General features: G+C 55.2%; 1 protein-coding gene across 3 annotated transcripts in view; it reads right to left on the reverse strand.

Annotated features, from left to right (window-relative positions):
- NOL4L (nucleolar protein 4 like) overlaps positions 1 to 17,675 on the reverse strand; it is a 90,696-nt gene extending 73,021 nt beyond the window's left edge. For all 3 annotated transcript variants that reach the window (XR_006891208.1, XM_046679668.1, XM_046679669.1), the window contains exons 1-2: positions 17,629 to 17,675; positions 2,444 to 2,599 (exon numbers count right to left, since the gene is read on the reverse strand). Coding sequence is in view for 2 of the 3 variants with exons in the window: in XM_046679668.1 (XP_046535624.1) it covers positions 2,444 to 2,599; positions 17,629 to 17,667 (195 nt within the window). In the remaining variant the exon portion in view is untranslated. The remainder of the gene's footprint in view (positions 1 to 2,443; positions 2,600 to 17,628) is intronic.
- Positions 17,676 to 19,178: the final 1,503 nt, after the last annotated feature.

Raw genomic sequence — 19,178 nt, forward strand, 5'->3', positions numbered from 1 at the left:
TGGCCTGTTCCACGCAGCCTTGGCTTGCTGCTGAAATTCCAGCTCTGTGCACAGCCCAGCTGGCTCGCCGCCAGTCATGTGCCAGCTCCAGGCTGGGCAGCAGGAAGTGGGGCACGCGGCAGGCATATGGACGAGAAGCCAGGAAGTGCAGAGCAAAGGGCTGTATGTCCACTTGGCCCAGGGACGCAAAGTCTGGCAGGACCAGCCCAACCCTGCCTTCTCCACAGCAAGGAGGCTGCAGACCCCGACTTTCATAAATACCCAGGGAGCGCCTGTTGGGGGGGGGGGGGGGGGGCTTGGCACCGAGGGGACCAGGGAATCACACGGTCTGGCTGGCCCAAGGCCATCGACCTGGACAACAGCAAGTCATCAGGCTTACTAGCTGGCCACAGGAGGTTTGGAGAGAGGCAGGAGGTGCAGTGGTCAGGTGCAGTTTATGCATCCCTCGAGCCTCATTTTCCTCATCTGTAAAATGGGGCTAACAGTAGCGCCTGCTTCGTACACACCACTGGCACACACGGGAAGGCTCAGGGAATTGGAGTGTGGGAAGTGCCACATGCAGAGCCTGGCACAGGCTACCTGCCCAGCCCCGCCAAAGTGAATGCTGAGAAAATGCGCTGGGTCTTGTCAATACCAAGGGGCCCACACTGGCCCAGCCTAAGTGTCCCTCCCTTCGTCTATGACCCTCTGGTGGAGGAACCCTCAGAACTCCCTTCCCATGATGCATTTCCCAACACGCATGTGTTGGCGGGCAGGTGGCAGAATCACGTCCTGCTTCCCTCAGTCCGACCCCTCATCCCTCTGAGGTCCTTGGCACGTGGGACAGTCCTTAAGACTCATTTAGGGCAAAGGCTGTCTTTTGAGGACAAGGACAAATCAGAATGTTGGATTTTTTTTTAATTGTGGTCATAATAGCTTATAACATAGTGAGATTCCAGTCGCACATTATCATTTGTCATATACCATATAAATGTGCCCCTTCACCCCTTGTGCCCACCCTCCACCCCCCTCCCCCCAGTAACCACTAATTTGTTCTCTCTGTCCGTAATTTGTTAGTTTATATTCCACATATGAGTGAAATCATATGGTGTTTGTCTTTCTCTGTCTGGCTTATTTCGCTTAACATAATACCCTCAAGGTCCATCCATGTGGTTGCGAATGGGACGATTTCATCTTTTTTTTTTTTAATGGCTGAGTAGTAGAATGTTGGAGTTTTAAAAATCAGGCCACAGGGGGGAATTACAGACTTGCACAGACCACCTCCACTGCAGTCCCAGGTGTTTGTACAAAGACCTTGGCGAGGGGGCTGGGTCACCTCTGCCTGGAGGGGGGAAGCCCAGTCACAGAAGGCAGGTCACTGAGGGGCTTCTCTAGGAAGCTAGAGAGAAAGTCGACACACGGGGGCTTGAGGACACCGCTGACTGCAACTCAGGTGCTGGATAACCTTAGACAGGTCACTCAACTCTCTGGGTCTCACTTTCTTTAACTGTGAAATGGGACCACAGTGCCTCTGTTGCAGGACTGCTGGGAGCCTTGAATGAACGGAAGGAAGGTGCTTGGCTCTACTGGTTTAGTGGTGGGCACTGGACAAGTGGTTCAGAGCTGGGCATGAGCCATGGTGATGGGGGTCAATGGGGGACGGACCAGAACCCAGGCAGGCCCCTCCTGATCTGGCCACAGCCCCTCCACCTCCCCATGCGATGTTTCCCACCCCTAGAGTGCCATCTCTGTTCCCTCCTGTCTTCCCAAAGCTTAGAATGCCAGCTTACAGGCCACCTTCTCCATGAAGCCCCCCGGGCTTAGCACTGAACGTTGGTGTCTGGAGGTGCCTTTGCTGAACGCCCAGGGACCGGGGTTCTTATCCCCTCAAAGCTAGTCTTGGAGACATTTCTGTTTTTCATGGCTTGGTTTTGCTCTCAGCCTCCCTCCCACAAATCGAATTGTGATCCCCTTGACATTGGGGCCCCAGTCCTCAGACTTTCCCCGGGGGACTTCCAGCACTGACTTCACAGGGTCGTAGGGGATGGAATGACCTCACACACTGGGCACACAGTAAATGCCACGGAAGCACTTGCCCTTCCGATTATTATTATCTAGTCCACCGGCCACCCTCCACCCCAGAGCGGGCTGCCAGGGCTGGGGGGAACGAGTGAAGCAGAAACCGGGAAGTGGAGGACTTTCCTCCTGCCCTCGTCCCTCTCCTTCCCTCCCTCTCACTCCCTTCAACCTGCTTCTCCTTTGTGCTGAGACCACAGAACCCGCCCCCTCGGCCCACAAGCCATCTCTGGCTGCCATGCCCTTGCCCTGTGCCCCCCTGGGTCCCCAAAGGCCGTTTCATCACGCCTCAGCTCCCTGCCCCGCCCCCTGCCCAACATGTGCGGAGCCCGTGGCCTCCTGCCAAGGCCTGGGGCTGCCAGCGGAGGCAAAGAGACAGAAATCTCACCGCTCGGTAGGTTTTCTTCTGCCCAGCGTGCTTGGGGGCTTTGCCTGGCTCCGCTGAGCTCTCCACATGCATCGAGTAGATGATGTCAAAGAAATCTTCCACCACAGCGACCCGCTTCAGAGAGATGCCCTCCGGCTCCGACAGGCCATCTGCCCCCTGCGACAGGGTGGACAAGCTGTGTTAGTGTCAGGGATGATGGCAGGGTGAGAGCTGGGCCCTGAGGCCGGGCGACGGGTCGGGGGCAGGGAGGCGCTGCTCCCTGACCCGGGAAGGCCTCCGATGGTAGGTCTGAGGGGCGGGGAGTGGAAGGAGCCTGCTGAGAGGGCCCCGGGGAGGGGGATACCAGAGTCAGGGTGGCTGCTGCTACTAAATCTACCGGAAACAATGGGCAGAGAACAACAACAACGGAAATACAAATTAAAAAACCAAGAGGCTCCATGTTCACAGTATCAGACAGATTGTGCCAGACTCGGGCGGGGAGCTCTCGAATCACACGCTGTGCCAAGACCATCCTGGAAGTCTCTGGGGAGTGGGGAGTGCTAAATAGATGCGGCCCCATCAGGAGCTCGCCAATTAGCAGTAACCTTTCACTGTGGTCCTGGGCTGGGGTCCCAGGGGACCGGCTCGGATCACCTGGGTGATTCTTGCCACCGCCCTGGCCTTTCAGAAAAGCTTTTCACCACTGCCTGCCCTCCCACTCCAGCAGCTGAGCACCAGCGACAGCACCAGGCCTCTTTGTGTGCGGAGAGGTGGAGAATAACAGGCACGAGGCCACGTGGAGGTGGCAGGGCCTCGTAAGCGGGGTGCGCAAGGGTCCCCCAAGCCTCTTATCAGTCTGGCATGAGTGCTGTCAGCTGGCCTCAAAAAGGTGTGCCAGGATCGAGATGGGGTTCTTCAATAGCAAGGAGCTGCTGGGCTGACGCCCACCCTCCCCTACTAGCAGGGCTGGGAGTGGGGGACTGTAGGGCATGAGGCTGGGGGTGCGGCCAGGACCCTAACGGAGCAGACTGCTCAGTGAGTTCCTTATTCATAAGGCACAGAATACACACAGAGACACTGAGCTCTCAGCCATCATCTCCTTAAGGGGAGACTTGGAGGGCTCTGGGGGGCTTCAAAGATGACAAGGAAGCAGTGGCGTGGGGATTTGGGAAGAAGGAGGCAGCCTTTTCTCTAAAAGTGCCCGAAGCACGAATCTCCAAGAGAATTCTTCCCCAAAGGAGCCTGTTCAAGACCGTCAGCTCTGGGAGGGTGTGGACTCATCCGCTGGCTCACAGCTGTCTCCGCAGCACCCAGAACAACACCTGACACACAGTAGGCTCAATAAACAACGGTTATCAGCGGCAGCCCAGCGGGGCAGTGTAGACAGTCTGCCTCAGGCTGAATGGGGCCCTGTGGTTTAAGGGCTGTGTGACCCTGAGCAGTTCTTTGCTTCTCTGAGCCTCCGGTCCTTTATGGAGAAATGGGGATAACAGAAGCACCTTTCCCCTGAGATACAGAGAGGAATCAGTGAGAGAGGTGTGCAGCACTTAGCCCCAAGCCTGGCCCATAGGAACTGCTAGATAAATATTGTCACAAGAAGTGCCTTGCCATGTGCTGGGTTTCCACCAGCTGTGGTAGGGCTAAACACCCCTACAAGCCTGGAGGTAGTTGGGGTCCTGCCTCCAGCATGATGGCTATAAGCAGCAGAGCTGGCTTCAGACCTGGGTCTTTGTAGTCTGAAGAGAACAGAGGCCATGCTGAATGGACACCCATTTACAACACATTCTGGCCACAGACGGGGTTCGGTTTTATCTAGCCACTTTCCCAGTGTGCCAGGATGGGTGAGCTGGGCCATCTCTGCCAGTGGCCCATTTGAAAGCAGATGGGGGAGGAAGGGCAGCTGGGCGTCTGGGGTGTAGGGTACCAAACCCTAGAGCTGAGGGCAGTGTCCGTGAGTGGGGACCCTAGGCAGTGACCTCACTGGTCCTGTATGGGCACTCTTGCCAATGGTTTCCTTTCTGGTCAGGATCCATTTCAATGGGGACTTCTCAGATAGCACGCATCTGGGGTGCATGCGTGCATGTGTGTGTGTGTGTGTGTGTGTGTGTGTGTGTAGGAGGAGCTGCCTGCTGGTTCTGCTTCCTTGCTGTGAGGTTGTGGGTAAACTCTTCAACCTCCCTGAGCTTTGCTTACAAGATGAGCTGTAAATCCCATGACTCTTCTGTTCTTAAACTCTCTCAGGAGTTACCATGACCTCTTTCTTGGGGGTATCCCAAGTCCCTGTCTGAAATCCTGAGCCATCTGTAATCAGGGCTCATTTATTAGCTGACTTGTAACAACCCCGCATTTGGGAGATCTTCAAATACCCCCGTGACAGAGCTGGGTGACACAAATATTATAACAGGTCAGTTATATCTGTATGTCTCCTTTGGAAAAATGTCTATTCAGGTCTTCTCCCCATTTTTTAATCAGATTGTTTTATTGCTATTGAGTTGTAAGAGTTCTTTATATATTTTGGATATTAGCCCCTTATCAGATATATGATTTGCAATTTTCTCCCATTCAGTAGATTGCCTTTTCCTTTTGTTGATGTTTCTTTTGCTGTGCAGAAGCTTTCTAGCTTGATGTAGTCCCACTTGTTTATTTTTGCTTTTGATAATATACTTCTAACCAGAGGCTCACGTTGGCAAAAACAAACAAAAGAACCTTAAGAATGAAAATATAACTGGGTCTCTATTTCTTGATCTGGGCGGTGGTTGTACAGTGTGTTCAATTTATAAAAAGCCACTAATCTGAACACTTACAATCTGTGTACTTTTCTGTATGTCTATTAAACTCTAAAAAAGTATATTTAAAAAAAAAAACTGTATAATGGGGTGGGTAGTTCCACAACATTTTGATAATCTGAATCCAGAAGCATAATGATGAGTTTAGCTGCTTAAAAGTGATAGACCTTTCTGCTCACAAAATTGTTTCAGCCCAGAACACAGATGCTTCTGGAAAAGGGAGATAAAATTTGGTGGGAAGGAAAGGAGAAAGAAAACAATCTGATGAAAGACAATATTTTAGACAGGTGAGATGGAAAGTGCCCGCTAGCCAGCCTCGTGACCTCTTGAAACTCAGTGTCCTCATCTGTAAAATGGGCCTAAAAAGACCTAGTTGGATGTTTCAAGGATTAGGTAAGAATGCACATCAGGCATCTGCTGCTTAGAGGCTTATAAACGCTCATCTCTTCCCTTTAGACCCACTGAATTTGGACATTTTGTGTTTAGGAATCTGCTCTTATCTCCTGTCCCTCTGCTCCATTCAGGTTATGGAATGGGTCCCCGAGCTGATACCCAGCATCAGAAGAGATGGATAGTCTTGTGTAATTCCTAAATAATATGCCAAGGCTGTCACATAAACCTGGAACAAGCTTTCCTAAAGTCAAGGTGGAACTAATCAACCCAGATTCAACAGTGAAACACGGCCCAGGGCCTGGCCCATCTCTGTCCCAGCTTCCCACCTCCATTCTTAGGCAGACACGGGTGGGTAACCAACAGCTTGGCACCTGGTGCAATGTGACCATAAAATTACCCTGGGGAAACTCTTCAGGGGAGCATTTTTAGTAGCCCCCTCTTTAAAAATTGATTGCAGTCTCCCCTGATGTTCAAACCTGGGTCCTGTCATCGGTCTATCTCATCTGCAGAGACATACATGGGAAAGGAGAGGGCCTGTGGCAACCAGAATTCAAACCACACAAGGTCTTCAGGGCCATACCTTGAACTGTCCTCTGGTGAGCTATGGCCACCTGGACACCATGTGCGCTACCCTGAGGGAAGAACACCAAGATATCTGTGTGGTCTTCAAGGAGAACCCTGAGAATAGAACAAAGGGATCCCACGGCAGTCACGTGCCAAAGACATTTCTGCCATGCCCTGCATCCAGAGGTAATAACCTTCATGCTAAATGCTGCAGGAAAGGCCTGCCTCCCCTGGCTGAGAATCCAGACACGGCGCTGCAAGGCAGGAGCAGCTAATTAAGGAGCGGAAAGCACCTTCCCCATAGCCTTGGGATGCCCCTGCCAACCACTTCTGCTTTGTACCCAAATGAGCTTAATCTGATCCGTGGCCCTAAGCAAGCTGGGCCCTGGGTTGACAAAGGAAGTTCGCTTCATTTACAGGCTGGATAAAGGGGGAGCTGAAGCCTCCGGGCTATCCCCAGCTTCCTGGGAACGCCAACTAGGAGTGAGGGAATGGAACCTTGCAGCACCCCATGGCAGAAGCCATGAAAAACACTTGGTCAGTTGCGCAGGACCAACCTCTAGGGCCTTCCTGCGAGGGGAGGACTATTGCCATGGTAACACACTACATCCTTTCGAACCAGCCAACTCCAAAACAGCTGGCCAGACCCAGGCTAAGAAAACCAGACATGGCAATTGTTTTTAAAAATTCATGGAGCTACCAACTTTCTTGGACATCACCATCTTCCTGAAAACCAGCCTATTTGGGTTCTAAACTAAAAGCCAGGTTACAAGTCATTTCGAAAATCACCAAATGTCTACTTGAATACTGCTATTTCAGAATATTTAGAACAGTGGTCCTCAAAGTGTGGTCTCTGGACCACTGTAGCATGGGCATCACCCGGGAACTTCTTAGAAATGCAAATCCTCAGGCCCTGCCCCAGACCTACCAAATCTGCCGTGCCGGGGGTGTCAATAGGCCCCCCGATGATTCTGATGCATGGCAGATTTTGAGAACTGCTGATTAGAAAGTCTCCGTGATTGAGCCAGTGACCTAACTAGTAGGGGTACTGGCAATGGCTCATTAAATATAGACATGGTCTGTGCTTCTAGGCCTAATATATTAATATTTTCTTCTCCAATGAAGGCCAATTTTCTTAATAGTGGGAACAAAAGAATCTTATTGGGCAACATTAGTATAAATTCAAAAGACCTGCCCAGAGACTTAATCTAGATTATGGGTAGAAAGGGCAGCAGGGCCAGCACCCTGATGTCAGATTCTTAAGTCCTCCCCAGCAAAGTCAATTAATACTTAAGCAAGTCATCCCTTGACAGGTCTTTTCTGGCTTCCTCAGTTTCCTCAAATGATCTGAATGCTCAGCGCAAGGAGGATTGCTACATCCAGGGCTGCAGACCCACAAGGGAGACCAGCATGTCCCACCAGGCCATTAGACAGCTCCTGCTGGGGTGGCCTCATGAGCTGTCACTGAGCGTCACCCCTCCGGTGAACTCCTCAATCTGACTGAAGCTTGCCTCTCCCCACTGAGCCAATTAAATGGACCCTTTCCCTTGATGGCAGGTGAGGTCCAGTTGCTAATGGATTGCAGTTCCATCACCTCCACTGGAACTTCCAAGTCACCTGCTGGCAACAAGTTATACACTTATCAAGGTGGGCTCACTCTGTCAGGCACCCAGGGTGCCGTTTAGCACACCCCCATCACTATATTAGCCACAGATGCCTTCCCAGCAAAGAGGAGGCCATGATTGAGAGAGGGTGCGGCTAAAGAGAGGGGACATTTCTCAACTGGGTTCCTACAGTAGAGGAAGAAACCACAGAGAAAATCCTTAGGACGTGCCCTTTCGGTGCATTTCAGATGCAGCTCTAGACAAGGTGTAAAAATCATGGAGATTGCCGTCAGAGGAGAAAGTCAGTCAGCAGAACACACCCTGGGGGAAACACACCTTGGGCTCTGGCATGGGTGGGTGGGATCTGCACGGGGTTGACTGCACAGGCAAATGAAAGGAGGCTGCTCCATCCCACCCGGGCCAGCCTGCTAAGTGGCTGCGATTACAGACAAAAGCTACCGCAAACATGAGCTGCATGCTCCTCTCCACTTCTGGAACCATGGCTGCTCCTCTTGCTCCCCAAGCCACACTTTAATACATTCAGGCAGGACCAAGGGTTTGGAAGCGGGGGTACCTGAGGGGGAGGAGTCAGCCTTCAATAAAGGGTCCTCGGAGGGAAAGGAAAGAGGTGGAGAGGAAATTTAAAAACCACACTAAACTGAGAGAACGAAAAGAAGAGAAAACCAGAATGAAGACCCTCACCCAAATAGCCAGAAATTCTCTCCTCAGAATCCCCAAGAGAAGCCGCTCACCATTTGTAAAAGGCAATCCGACGACTGAGGGGAGGGTACTGCTTAAACCGGACGTGGACCAGTATTGGAACTTCTCTGTTATGAACACTACCTACCGTGGACCGGAAACCAAAAAAAACCCCTCCCAAATAAAGGTTCACCCCAGAACGTTAGGACCCATGGCAGCATTGAGCTCTGCAGGCCTGGATGGGGCAGAGGGATGAGACCACGCGCCCCCCCCCCCCATAAATAAATAAGCTGATGAGCCAGGCACCGAGCACTCAGGGCAGCACCTGCCTCTTCTCCACCCCTGTGCACAATCTCCCACTGCTAGTGCGGGGCGCCACCACGTCGCACCTGCCGTCTGGAACAGGCCTGGAATATTCCAAGACCTCCTTTCCGCTTCCCTGAACCTCCATCTTCTTTCAAATCACGCCGGGGACAAAAATGCACACCCCAGGCCACAGGGAAAGGTGCCTGGGATGGGCCCCAGCCAACAGCGCTGCCTTAGAGGGCTGCCATATCCTTCAAGCAGCTCTGAATATCTTTTTCTCTTTTTTTGTTTTGTTAACTCTGGGATCTCCGGGAAGGGGGATGGGGGGAAAGGGGTGCAGTGGGCCAAAGTGTCGTCCTCTTGGCAGGAGAGGAGCAATGACCCCCGTGTGAGGGATGGAGAGAGGGAGCAGCAAATGGCACTCTCAGGCAGGACAGGGCGGGACCTGGCTGCGGGACTCTGGCCTGGGGGTGCCAGGAGGGCGCAGGTGCTCTAGGGGTGAAGTCACAGGCCGGAGGACGACCCAGCCCTGGCCTTGGGCAAGTGGCTGGCCTGCTTGAGCCTCAGTTTCCTCCTGTGCTGAGGTGACATAATACGCACGAACCTCACAGGAAGGCGGTGGGAACCCAAATGATGCACAAATAGCGCCCGCCCTGGGCGAGACGCCCATAAAGGACCGCTGTCACCACTACTCTGGAGAGGCGCGCTCCAGGACTCCGGGGACCCGCCTCCCTCGGGCGCCGCGGCCAAGGACAGGGAATGGGGTCGCTGAAGGGGGGCGGTCCTAGGCGGAAGGGGGCGGCCCTGAGCCAAGCAGGCCCCGCGGGCGTGTCCCTCCGGGGCCGACCGGTGGCCCGGGCGCGCTAACGAGCGGGGCCCAGGTGCGGGCCCCACCCCGGCGGGGGGAGGGGGGCGGCCGGCGCGCTAATGACTGTTGACAGCGCGCGCTGGGGCCGGCCGGGCCGCGCGCGCCGCTGACAGCTGCTCGGGCGGGGGCAGGGCGGGGCGCGGGCCGCGGGGCGGGGGCGAGGCTGCTCACGCTCCCTGCACAGCGCACGCGCGTGCGCCTCGGCGAGGAGGGGCGGGGAGGCGCGCGCGCGCCGGGCCCGGGTTCGGAGGGCCTGCTGGAGCGGCTCGCGCGGGCTCCTCGCGGGCAGGCAGGTAATGAGAGTAACCATGGCAACCCACCAGAGGAAGTGTATTCTGCAGGAGACGTTAATCCCCTCTCCCCGGAGCTGGGACAGCCTGACTTTCCATTCTCACACAGTAATTAGATACCAGCTGTCAGTGCAGGGGGGACGGCTTCGCGGCTGCAGCCCGGCTGGGGGGGCGCACAAAGGGGGCGGGGGGGACGGGTGTTAAAGACACAGGGACGCTTTCCGGCGGTGGGCCAGGGCGGCGCGCCTCCCCCAGTCTGCGCGCGCCCGCTCACCTGGAGACCCCGCCCGCGCGGGGCCCCGCCCACTCCACACGCACCTGCTGCGCGCGCGCCCGCCCTCCCGTTTCCCCTCTCGGGGCCCCGCCTCCCCACGCCCGGTGCACCTGCCCTGCTCCCGCCCCACCGGGACGCTGCCCACCTGTCCTTTGTGCGGGGCGGTACCATTCGATCTGGCTGGCTCTCCTTCAGGGAGCGCCCGCTATGTGCCAGGCGCTGTGCCAAGCCTGAACTGTGTAATCCTCACAGACCCTCTGCGGTAGGCGCCTCTGCTGTTCCCCGCCCAAGGCGCAGCGGGGTGTGGCCATTTGTCCAGGGTCACGTAGCCTTGAACCCCCAACCCGATGCCCATTTAACCACCAAGCTACAGTGCCTCCCATCGCGTCCGCATCCGTTACAGCTCCGGGGGACCTCCCAACCGCTTAGGGAGACAAAACAATCACATGGCTGGTGTGGTGGTGCACTTAATGTGTGCCAAGCATTCACTGCCTCATTTCACTTTCCCAGCAGCCCTGGGAGGTTTATTACCCCCATCTTACAGGTGTGGAAACTGAGGCACAGAAAGATGAAGCAACTTGCCAACAGTCAGAAAGAACAGAGTGGCAGAGCTGGGATTCAAACCTGGTCAAAAAGACTCCGGGATCCATGCTCCCAAATACTGGGCACTGTTCACTCCACTCCCCACCATCCCCCACTCCACCTCCCCCATCTCCCCACACTCCCCCGTTCTGATGGCTGGAATCCCTGCTCCATCTTCTCCTTCCACTGTTCCACCCACCCACGTCCTGTCCCAGCATCAGTGAGGAGCTGCCTCTCTTAGCCATACCTGAGAATTCTAAGAAGTTCCTGGGCCTAAGGCCACTGCCACCTCCCTAATTTCTTCCAGGCCTCCCAGAAACCCTTGCTCTCAGGGTGGGTAGCCACTTGGAAATCATTCTAGGCCAGCCTCTCCGTTTCTCAGGCACGGAAACCAAGACCACTGAGGTCGGAGGCTAGCCCAAGGGGGAGATGGCCTAGTGGAGCCCTTTGGGGGGAGTTCAGTCCCGGCAGGCCCAGCTGTGCCTCTTTCTCCCACCCCAGAATCAGGCCTGGGGGGGCAGGAAGTACTGAGAAGCAGAGCAGGCTCCTGTCCCCAGTGGCAGCGGGTGTCTGGGGCAGCAGGAGGCTATCTGATCCCTTCCCCACTGCCCCGGCCATGACCTCCTCCCTCCCTCCATCTCTCCCTCCTCCCTCAGGGCTAGGGTAGCCAGCACCCTGGGCCGCAGCTGAGAACCCAGCGTTCCCCAACCCGGCCCGCATTCCTGTGGGAGGAGGGGTGGGGGGAGGCTGGGCCATGGGCTTGAGGGGCAGGGGCACCCCTGGGGCCGCCCCACCCTGCTGGGCCAAGGCTGGGCTGCCTCCTCACTGTTTCCTGCCTCCGCTCTCCCCATCTCTCAGCAGAGCTGCCTAAATTTGGCTCCAGGAGGGATGGGGGAGGTGGCAGCAGGCGGGTGCTGTCAGAGGCCAGGGCGCAGCTCTGTGTCTAGCCGGCTGGCATTTTTGCTGTCTGGAGGAGGGCAGGGGGGCCAGCAGCCTTCTCCGGGAAAGGGAGATGTGGTACCTTCTGACATGCACTGAGTGATGTGCAAACGACATGCAAACCGAGCTTCAGATCAGCATCTCAGCCAGGGAACAGCTTGGGTGCTGCTTTGGGGATGAGAGCAGAAGGACCAGAGGCCCACTCCCCAGGGGCTCCAGTCAGGGCTGGGTGCGGGGTACAGAGTGTCCAGGGCTGGGAGATGGGAGACTCTATTTCTCACCAGGTGTAGCTTTGGGGCTTCAGATCAGGAGCTGGACCCTCTGCATGGACCTGCTGCTGAGAGCAGGGCCGTGGCTTTCTCTGCGTGCTCTGGCAGAGTGCTTGGCACACCCTGTCACATGGTTAAGCACGTGAGTTCTGCAGCCACCCTACCCAGGTTTGAACCCTGGCTCTCCACTGGTCAATGGGTGAATTCCTCAACAGCATACCCAGGCAAACAGCTAGTGGAACTGAGCATCCCTTTTAGTACAGCCACTTCCCTGCCCTAGAAGTTGGGCCCAGGGGCATGGCCTAAAAGAACGTGGGCTTTAGAATCAGACCTGGGTTCCAGGTGGGTGTCAGCCAGCGGGGTGCTAGGTGTCTCACTCCCCTCATCTGGGAAATGGGTTCAGGATCTCAACGTCAACTGTGAGGTCTGCTTGAGGGCTTGGCATCACAGTGGGCACCCTAGAAGTCCTCCCACTGGCATAGTCTCATAGTTCTCTGCATTCATTCAGCTACTTTCTCGCCTGTTCCCATCTCCCCTCTCCTTTTTGCTCTCTGTCCTGGTTTTTCTCTTGTCTCTAGATATTGTATATTTCTTGCAGTCTCTCTCCTCCCTTTCTCTCCACTTGGTGACCTTATGCAAGTCACTGCCTCTCAGAGTCTCAGTCTGCACGTCTACTAAATGGGGGTAATGGGAGGTAGATGATGAGCTCTGTCTGGGGTCTGGGGCCATGTAGGCACGGGATGGGTGGCAGCTCTTCTTTACAAGGCCTTCCCCCTCCCACCTGTCATCCCAAATAACCAGGAGGGGTGGGCTGTGCCCTCAGCTCTATCGGGTACTGGGTGTTGGGGCCCCGCTTCTTGGTAACTCTGTTTAACCCTAGATAACTGCTCTCCTGCCCCTCGGCCGGAGCTGATATGAGCTGAATCCAACTTCCTGCCACCCAAAAGCCACTTCCTGCCAAACTTGAGCTGATACCAGAAGAACTTGTTTTCTGTGCACAGAGCAGTCCCTGGCGGGGCGGCCACCCGCCTGCCCCGGGTGTGAACATTTTTTCCATTTGCCTGTCTGCCTGGCGGGGCTAGGCGGGGGGAGGATGGGGACTCTGCCCTCTTCACCTCTGAACCTGCCCGTCCTGCCCCACGGCAGCCTCCGGGCCTGCCAGCCATCCCAGGAAGGGTGCCAAGTGTTCCTTTGGGCCCAGACAGATGCGTGTAGGCAGTGACACACAGTCTGACACAGCCACACACACAGTCGGTCTGACAGAGTCCCCACAGCCACCTGCTGTTTGGGTGAGGACTCCAGGAACATGTGTGTGACACTGTCAGACACTTACACTCAGAGTCACATACGACCACATACAGTCGTCGGAGAGAGTCACACTCAGAATCCCACGCAGTGACACCCAGTCTCAGAGTCACTCACACATGCACACAGACAGGAATCTTCCAGCAAGCTCCCCACACTCACCCAGCACCCCCCTTCCAGATGTGTTCACCGATTCGATACTCTTTGAGGGTGTGCTCTTGGTCAGGCCTTGGGCTAACCCATAGTGAGAATTATAGGAATAGTAACAAATATTTAGCTGACCTGTGCCATTCCCTCAGTTTCTTTATCTGTGAAATGGTGACAGCCCTACCCCAGAGGGCTGTTGGGAGGATTAATGAGCAAATGCGTGCAAACCCCTGTTGTTGTCTGGCCCATGGAGAATGCCATCCAAGTTAGGCTTTCGTAGTTAGCCAGGGGCATCCTGTGCCCAGCTCCACACTGAGACCTTACATCTATTATCTCCCTGGGTCCTGGCCCAAGCCCCCCGTGGCCAAGGTTGTTGTTCCCATTTTCACAGATGAGGAAACTGAGGCTCAGAGAAGAGGCCCACAGAGTCCTCAGGGTGCCCCTGCCGACTCGTCTCCTGCCACACTCTTACTCTGCCACCCTAGTCGACCTCACTACCCGTCCCCCCATCCCACACTGTTGCCTCTGCCTGCAATGCCCTTGCCACTTGCTCTTGGCATGACCGGCTCCTTCTGACCTGCCTGTTTACATAGCTCCTGCCAAAAGCCCATTTCAGCTCCTGTTCACCTCCCTCAGAACACTTATCGTTTGAGAAAGAGCGGACCCCCACTGGACTTTAAGGGCCAAGAGTAAGGACCATTTCGTCCTGTTCTCTGGCTCGTAGGAGGTGCTCAACAACCTCAGAATAAGCAAGTGGCCTGCTCGTCACAGCTACTGAGGACAGTCTGGAATCAAACCCAGGATGCTCCAAAGCCAGAGCTCACTTCTATGCTCTCATGCTTCTCACATCCCTGGCAAGGCATTTCATAACCTGTGAGTGAATGAATAAATGAATGAAGGAAACCAAGATCTCAGGATCCCAGTCCAGTGCTCCCTGGGCTGAACCTCCATCATTTCCTGGCAGCATGGACATGAGCCAAGCTCCAGCCGCCTCGGATGGTGGCGGGGCTGACGGGCCGCCTGAAGCCGGCTGTCAGGAGCTCGTCTGGCCACAGCCGCCAGCAGGGGAGACCAGCTGGCGGGGCAGGGTCCATCGGCCCAGGCCTGGAATCTGAGCCGCCCTGAGAGGCCCAGTTTCTCTCCGGGCCCCCACAAACTGGCCTTTGTTCCCCAGGCCGGCCAAGACCCAGCAGCTCGGGCTTTCTCTCTGCCTGCGGCACCCGCGCTGAGCCGGTGGGGTAAATGGGCCAGCCTCCCCTCTGTCCATGCCCAGGACGTTGCTTCAAGACTAAATGGAGATGTAATTTTCTATACAAATCCATGACAATTTAGATGGAGTGATTGTAATTGGCTTTTCAATGGGGGTTTTGTCCAGCGCTGGTGGCTAGAACTGGGTGGCCTGTTTGAGGCAGGCTCCATTTAAATGACAATAAAGCAATAATATTGAGGACTTGTACAGTGCCCAGAGCCCCTCCTGGGCCCAAGTGGAGCCTCATGTTTATGGATCTCATCCTTGCCGGGGGCTGTCTGGACAACCGGGTGGTGGGGGGCACCGAGCCCAGGGGAGGGGCTGCCGCATCTTGGGGCTTCCAGACACAGGGCTCCAGGATGGCTGGGGCAGGGCCCATGTCCACGGGCTTACCTGCCCCCTCATTCATTATCCACTCACCCACTGGTGCCACCTGAGGGCTGGCTGCCCTTCCAGGTGTTGTGGTACCAACTCACAGAGAACCCTCCCGGGTGGGTCAGAGAGAGGAGGGCACAATGGCTAGCACAGCCTGAGGTTTGAGAGCATGACCCTGAGCCAGACAGCACGGGTTCAAATCCTACTCCCCTCCTTACTAGCATCCCGAGCTTCACAGGTTACTCCGCCTCTCTGTGCCTCTGTTTCCGGGCCACAGAGTGGAGTTGCAATAGAAGGTACCGTGAGGGCTCAGCAGAGAGCTGGTCCGTGGAAGGTGCTACTGTAAGTTACTGCCACGGTTCACTAGCAGCTCCAGCCCTGCTGTCAGACTTGCTGGGTGACCGGGGCACGTGATTTACCCTCTTGAAACCTCCACTGGCTTCTCTTTATGGTGGGGCTTTTCGGAGAGCCCACCCCACAGGGCTGTGAGGATTTCAGGAGAGGATGCAGGAAAGTGCTTAGCACAGAGCCTTGCTCGCTCCATCAACATTAACTCTTGGTACCCTGACTCTCCTTGGCCTTGAGGGGCTTACCACCCGGTGAGAATCATAAAGTGAGTGTGGGAGACAGAAACGGAAGGAAAGAAAGCTCACAGGAAGCCAGGATGGAGCTCTCTCTGCCGTGAGGGGAGGCACCGTGAGGGAATGATCCAGAGGGTCCTTGGGAACAGGGTGGGGTGCGGGGCTGGGTCAAGGAAGGAAGGCTTCACAGAGGAGGTGACATTTGGACTGGCCCTTGAAGGATGAGTGGAATTTTGCCAACAGAAAGGGTGGACACCAGTGCCGTCCACTGTGGCTACAGAGTCACAGGCTGCCTCCTGAACGAGTGATTCCTACCTGTGGGAAAAGCCGAGGTTGGGGAAATGCGGGCAGGTGCTCATGGAGGCCCTCCTGAAGGAGCGATGTTGGAAGCATCTAGGAAGGGAAACAGCCTGTGCAAAGGCCCACAGATGGGAAGGCAGCTGGCGTCTGAGGCACTGGTGAGTGGATGGCAGGGAGACTGTGCAAAATGTGGCTGGAGAGATGCGATAGAGGTTGTGGCTTTACTCACAAATAAACAGGCGGCCATGGAGGGATTTTAAGCAGAGGCAGGTGACACCATCTAAGCTGCATTTTTTGGGACCCCTCTGGCTGCTTGTGCAGAATGGGCTGCAGAGAGGAAGGGGTAGGAGGGAAGGCAGACAGATCGTGGGGAACCCGTGGAGTCACTGTGGGGCGGGACGTGGTTGGTCCAGGAAATAGCAGGTGCTCAGTGAGTGTTGGCTGGATGATGGGTGGGCGGCGCAACATGAGGGGCCGTGTGCAGCTGGTACATAAGCACAGTGGAAAGAGATGAGAGGGGAGAGGTGAGGGCCACCTCCCCCCTCCCCACCCCAGGCTAAGGCTCTTGGGCTTTTTCCTGAAGGCAGCAGGGCACCAACATAGTTTTTCTCCAGGCAGGGAAAGACCATGCTGAGATTTGTGCCTTTGAAAGAGCATTCTGGCTGCAGGGTGGAGGGGTGGGAGGTGGTGGGTGGGCGAGGCTGGAGGGAAGGAGGCAGGGAGGGAAAGTGGTTAGTGTGGGCTCAGAGGCCCCAACAGGCATCCTGGCCATCGCCTGGCTTCAAGAGCAACAAACTTCATCCTCAGAGAGGTCCAAAAACTAGTCCTAGGTCACAGAGCTTGTCAAGGCAGAGGTGAGGTCCCACCCCCAGACAAACGCTTTTCCCTTTGGCATCATCTGCCTTGGTCGCTAATAAAATCCATTATGAATAGTCTTTCATTGTAACTATCAGCTGTAGAACCCTTACTAGGAGCCCAGGAGATGGCTACTGTTATCGTGCCCATTTTACAGACAAGGAAACCAAGGCTCCAGAGGCTAAGTCACTTGCCTAAGGGCACACAAGCTGGGAACTGAGACCCAGGCTCTGACCCAGCCAGTACGACCCCAGACCCACACACCAGAGGTCCTAACCAGGCCACAGGCCAAATGGGGCCTACAGACATATTTTGAGGGGCGTGCAGAGGTTTATTACAACTTTGAATTTATTGCTAATATTTAAAAGTTGGAAATTTCATGGAAGAAGAAAACCTGAACTTAGGATGGCCCCCCTGATGTTGGCAGCCCTAGGACCCAGTGGTTGAACCTTATCCATCTTGTGGCCCCCAGGGTCAGACCTTCAGCCTGGGCCCCTCCTCTGGCTCCAGACGTCCAACTGGACATATCTGAAAGCAAGTGCGTGTCCTGGGCCCCTCTCGAGGGCCAGGGAAAGGTGTCCATCTATTTCTCCAACAAGCATTCGGACCGGCACCACCCCTCCACCGTCCGGCCATCACCACCAAAAGCCTTCTCCATCTCCACTTGCTCAGGCCAAACACCCCGGAGTCACCCTTGATTCCTCCCTCTTTCTCTCACACCCCCCTTCCCCCACCCACCCCCTCCACCAGCAAATCCTGTCAGCTCCACCTTGAAACTTCCAGAATCCAACCACATTCTCCCACTTCCCCTGCTCCTGACCTCCTGTCCCAGGGGCTGCGGGGTGCCGGGGAGAGGCATGTGCCGGCATCGAGAGCCCTGGGGCCTGGCTCCAGCCCCCCCTCTCCCGGTTTCAGTCTCTTCATCTGTAAGAAGAGTGGGATAAAGCAGGTCACGTTGACTCCGATTATCCTTTTGTCCAGACTTTTGAGCTGGGAAGAGCCAGTTCATAAGACACTTCATGTTAAAATTCTAGTTCCTTCCTGGCCTGGGCAGGACACAGGTGAAACACAGGAAGAGCGTGTGGGTGTCTGAGGCAATGACTGTCTCGACTTTCAACACCCTGGGGGCGGTTCGGGAGCTCCCTGTGGTGGAGGCTGTCTTGTTCACCACTGACTGGATCCCCAACATCAGAGCAGGTGCTCAGAAAATGTTTGTTGAGTGAATAAATGAATGAATGGACCCTCCTGACCCTCCAAAGGCACCCTGAGCATTTATTCACTTTCAGAGGACCTTGATTTTCCCATCTGAGAAACAGGTAGAGGAACCAACCATCGCCTTCTCTGCCATCGTCTTCCTTCCCTGGAACAACTAACACTGATTGAGCAGTTACTATGTGCCAGGTGCTGGTGTAAGCACCTTACATATGTGAACTCATCTACTCTTCACTGTAACCTCAGGAAGTAGGAACAACTCCCTTTTATGATTGAGGAAACTGAGGCCCAGAGAGGTTAAGTGACATTACCAATGTCACACAGCTCATAAATAGCTGAGCCAGAGACCAAGCAGGCAGCCTGGCCCCGGAACTCTCATTCTTAAACACTGTTGCAGGCTGCCCTTCAAGAAGAAACGAGGTTTGGGGAAGCCTGCCCCATGGAGGCAGCCCAAGTTGCAACAGGTATATAGTGGGCAGGATTGCCAGCTCAACAATCCTTCCATGGCTCCCTACTGCTGGTCAAATAATACCCAAGTACCCACATCTGAACTCGGGGTCCCTGGAAGTCACTCCAGCTGCATCTCTTTCTCCCTCAGGCCCCAGCACAAACCTGATACTCCAGCCGTCCTGGCTGCTCCTCTTCCCCATCAGCCTATGAGCTGTCCTGCCTCTGCGCCTGGACACGCTATTCCCTCTGCCCAGAAGGCCATCACCTGGCTCCTGAGCCATCTCATCTCCAAGTTTCATTCAAATGCCCTTCTCCCTTCCTCCTTCCCTGCCAAGACTTCCCTGACCCTGGGTCATATTCCTCTCCTTGAATTTCCTATAGCACTTTGCCAACAAGGATAATATAGTTAACGTGTCTCAATATGCCAGTAGGTACTATTAACAAGGCTGTTTTACAGATGAGAAAACTGAGGCACCAAGAAGGGAAGTAAGTTGCTTAAAGTGACATGGGACAGAATCAGGATTGAACCCACATTTGCCTGACCCAAAGCTAGACCTCCAAGCCCTGAGACAGACCACATCTCCTGAAATCCGTCTGAGTCTTAGCTGCCTGGCCAGGAGCGATGCAGCCTGAGGGTAGAGGCCACTTTTCACTCCTAGCACACTGCCGCGCATACCGCAGGTGCTCATTCAAGATTCGCCGGTGCCT

Source organism: Equus quagga, chromosome 12 (genome assembly GCF_021613505.1).
Source record: "Equus quagga isolate Etosha38 chromosome 12, UCLA_HA_Equagga_1.0, whole genome shotgun sequence".
NCBI lineage: Eukaryota > Metazoa > Chordata > Mammalia > Perissodactyla > Equidae > Equus > Equus quagga.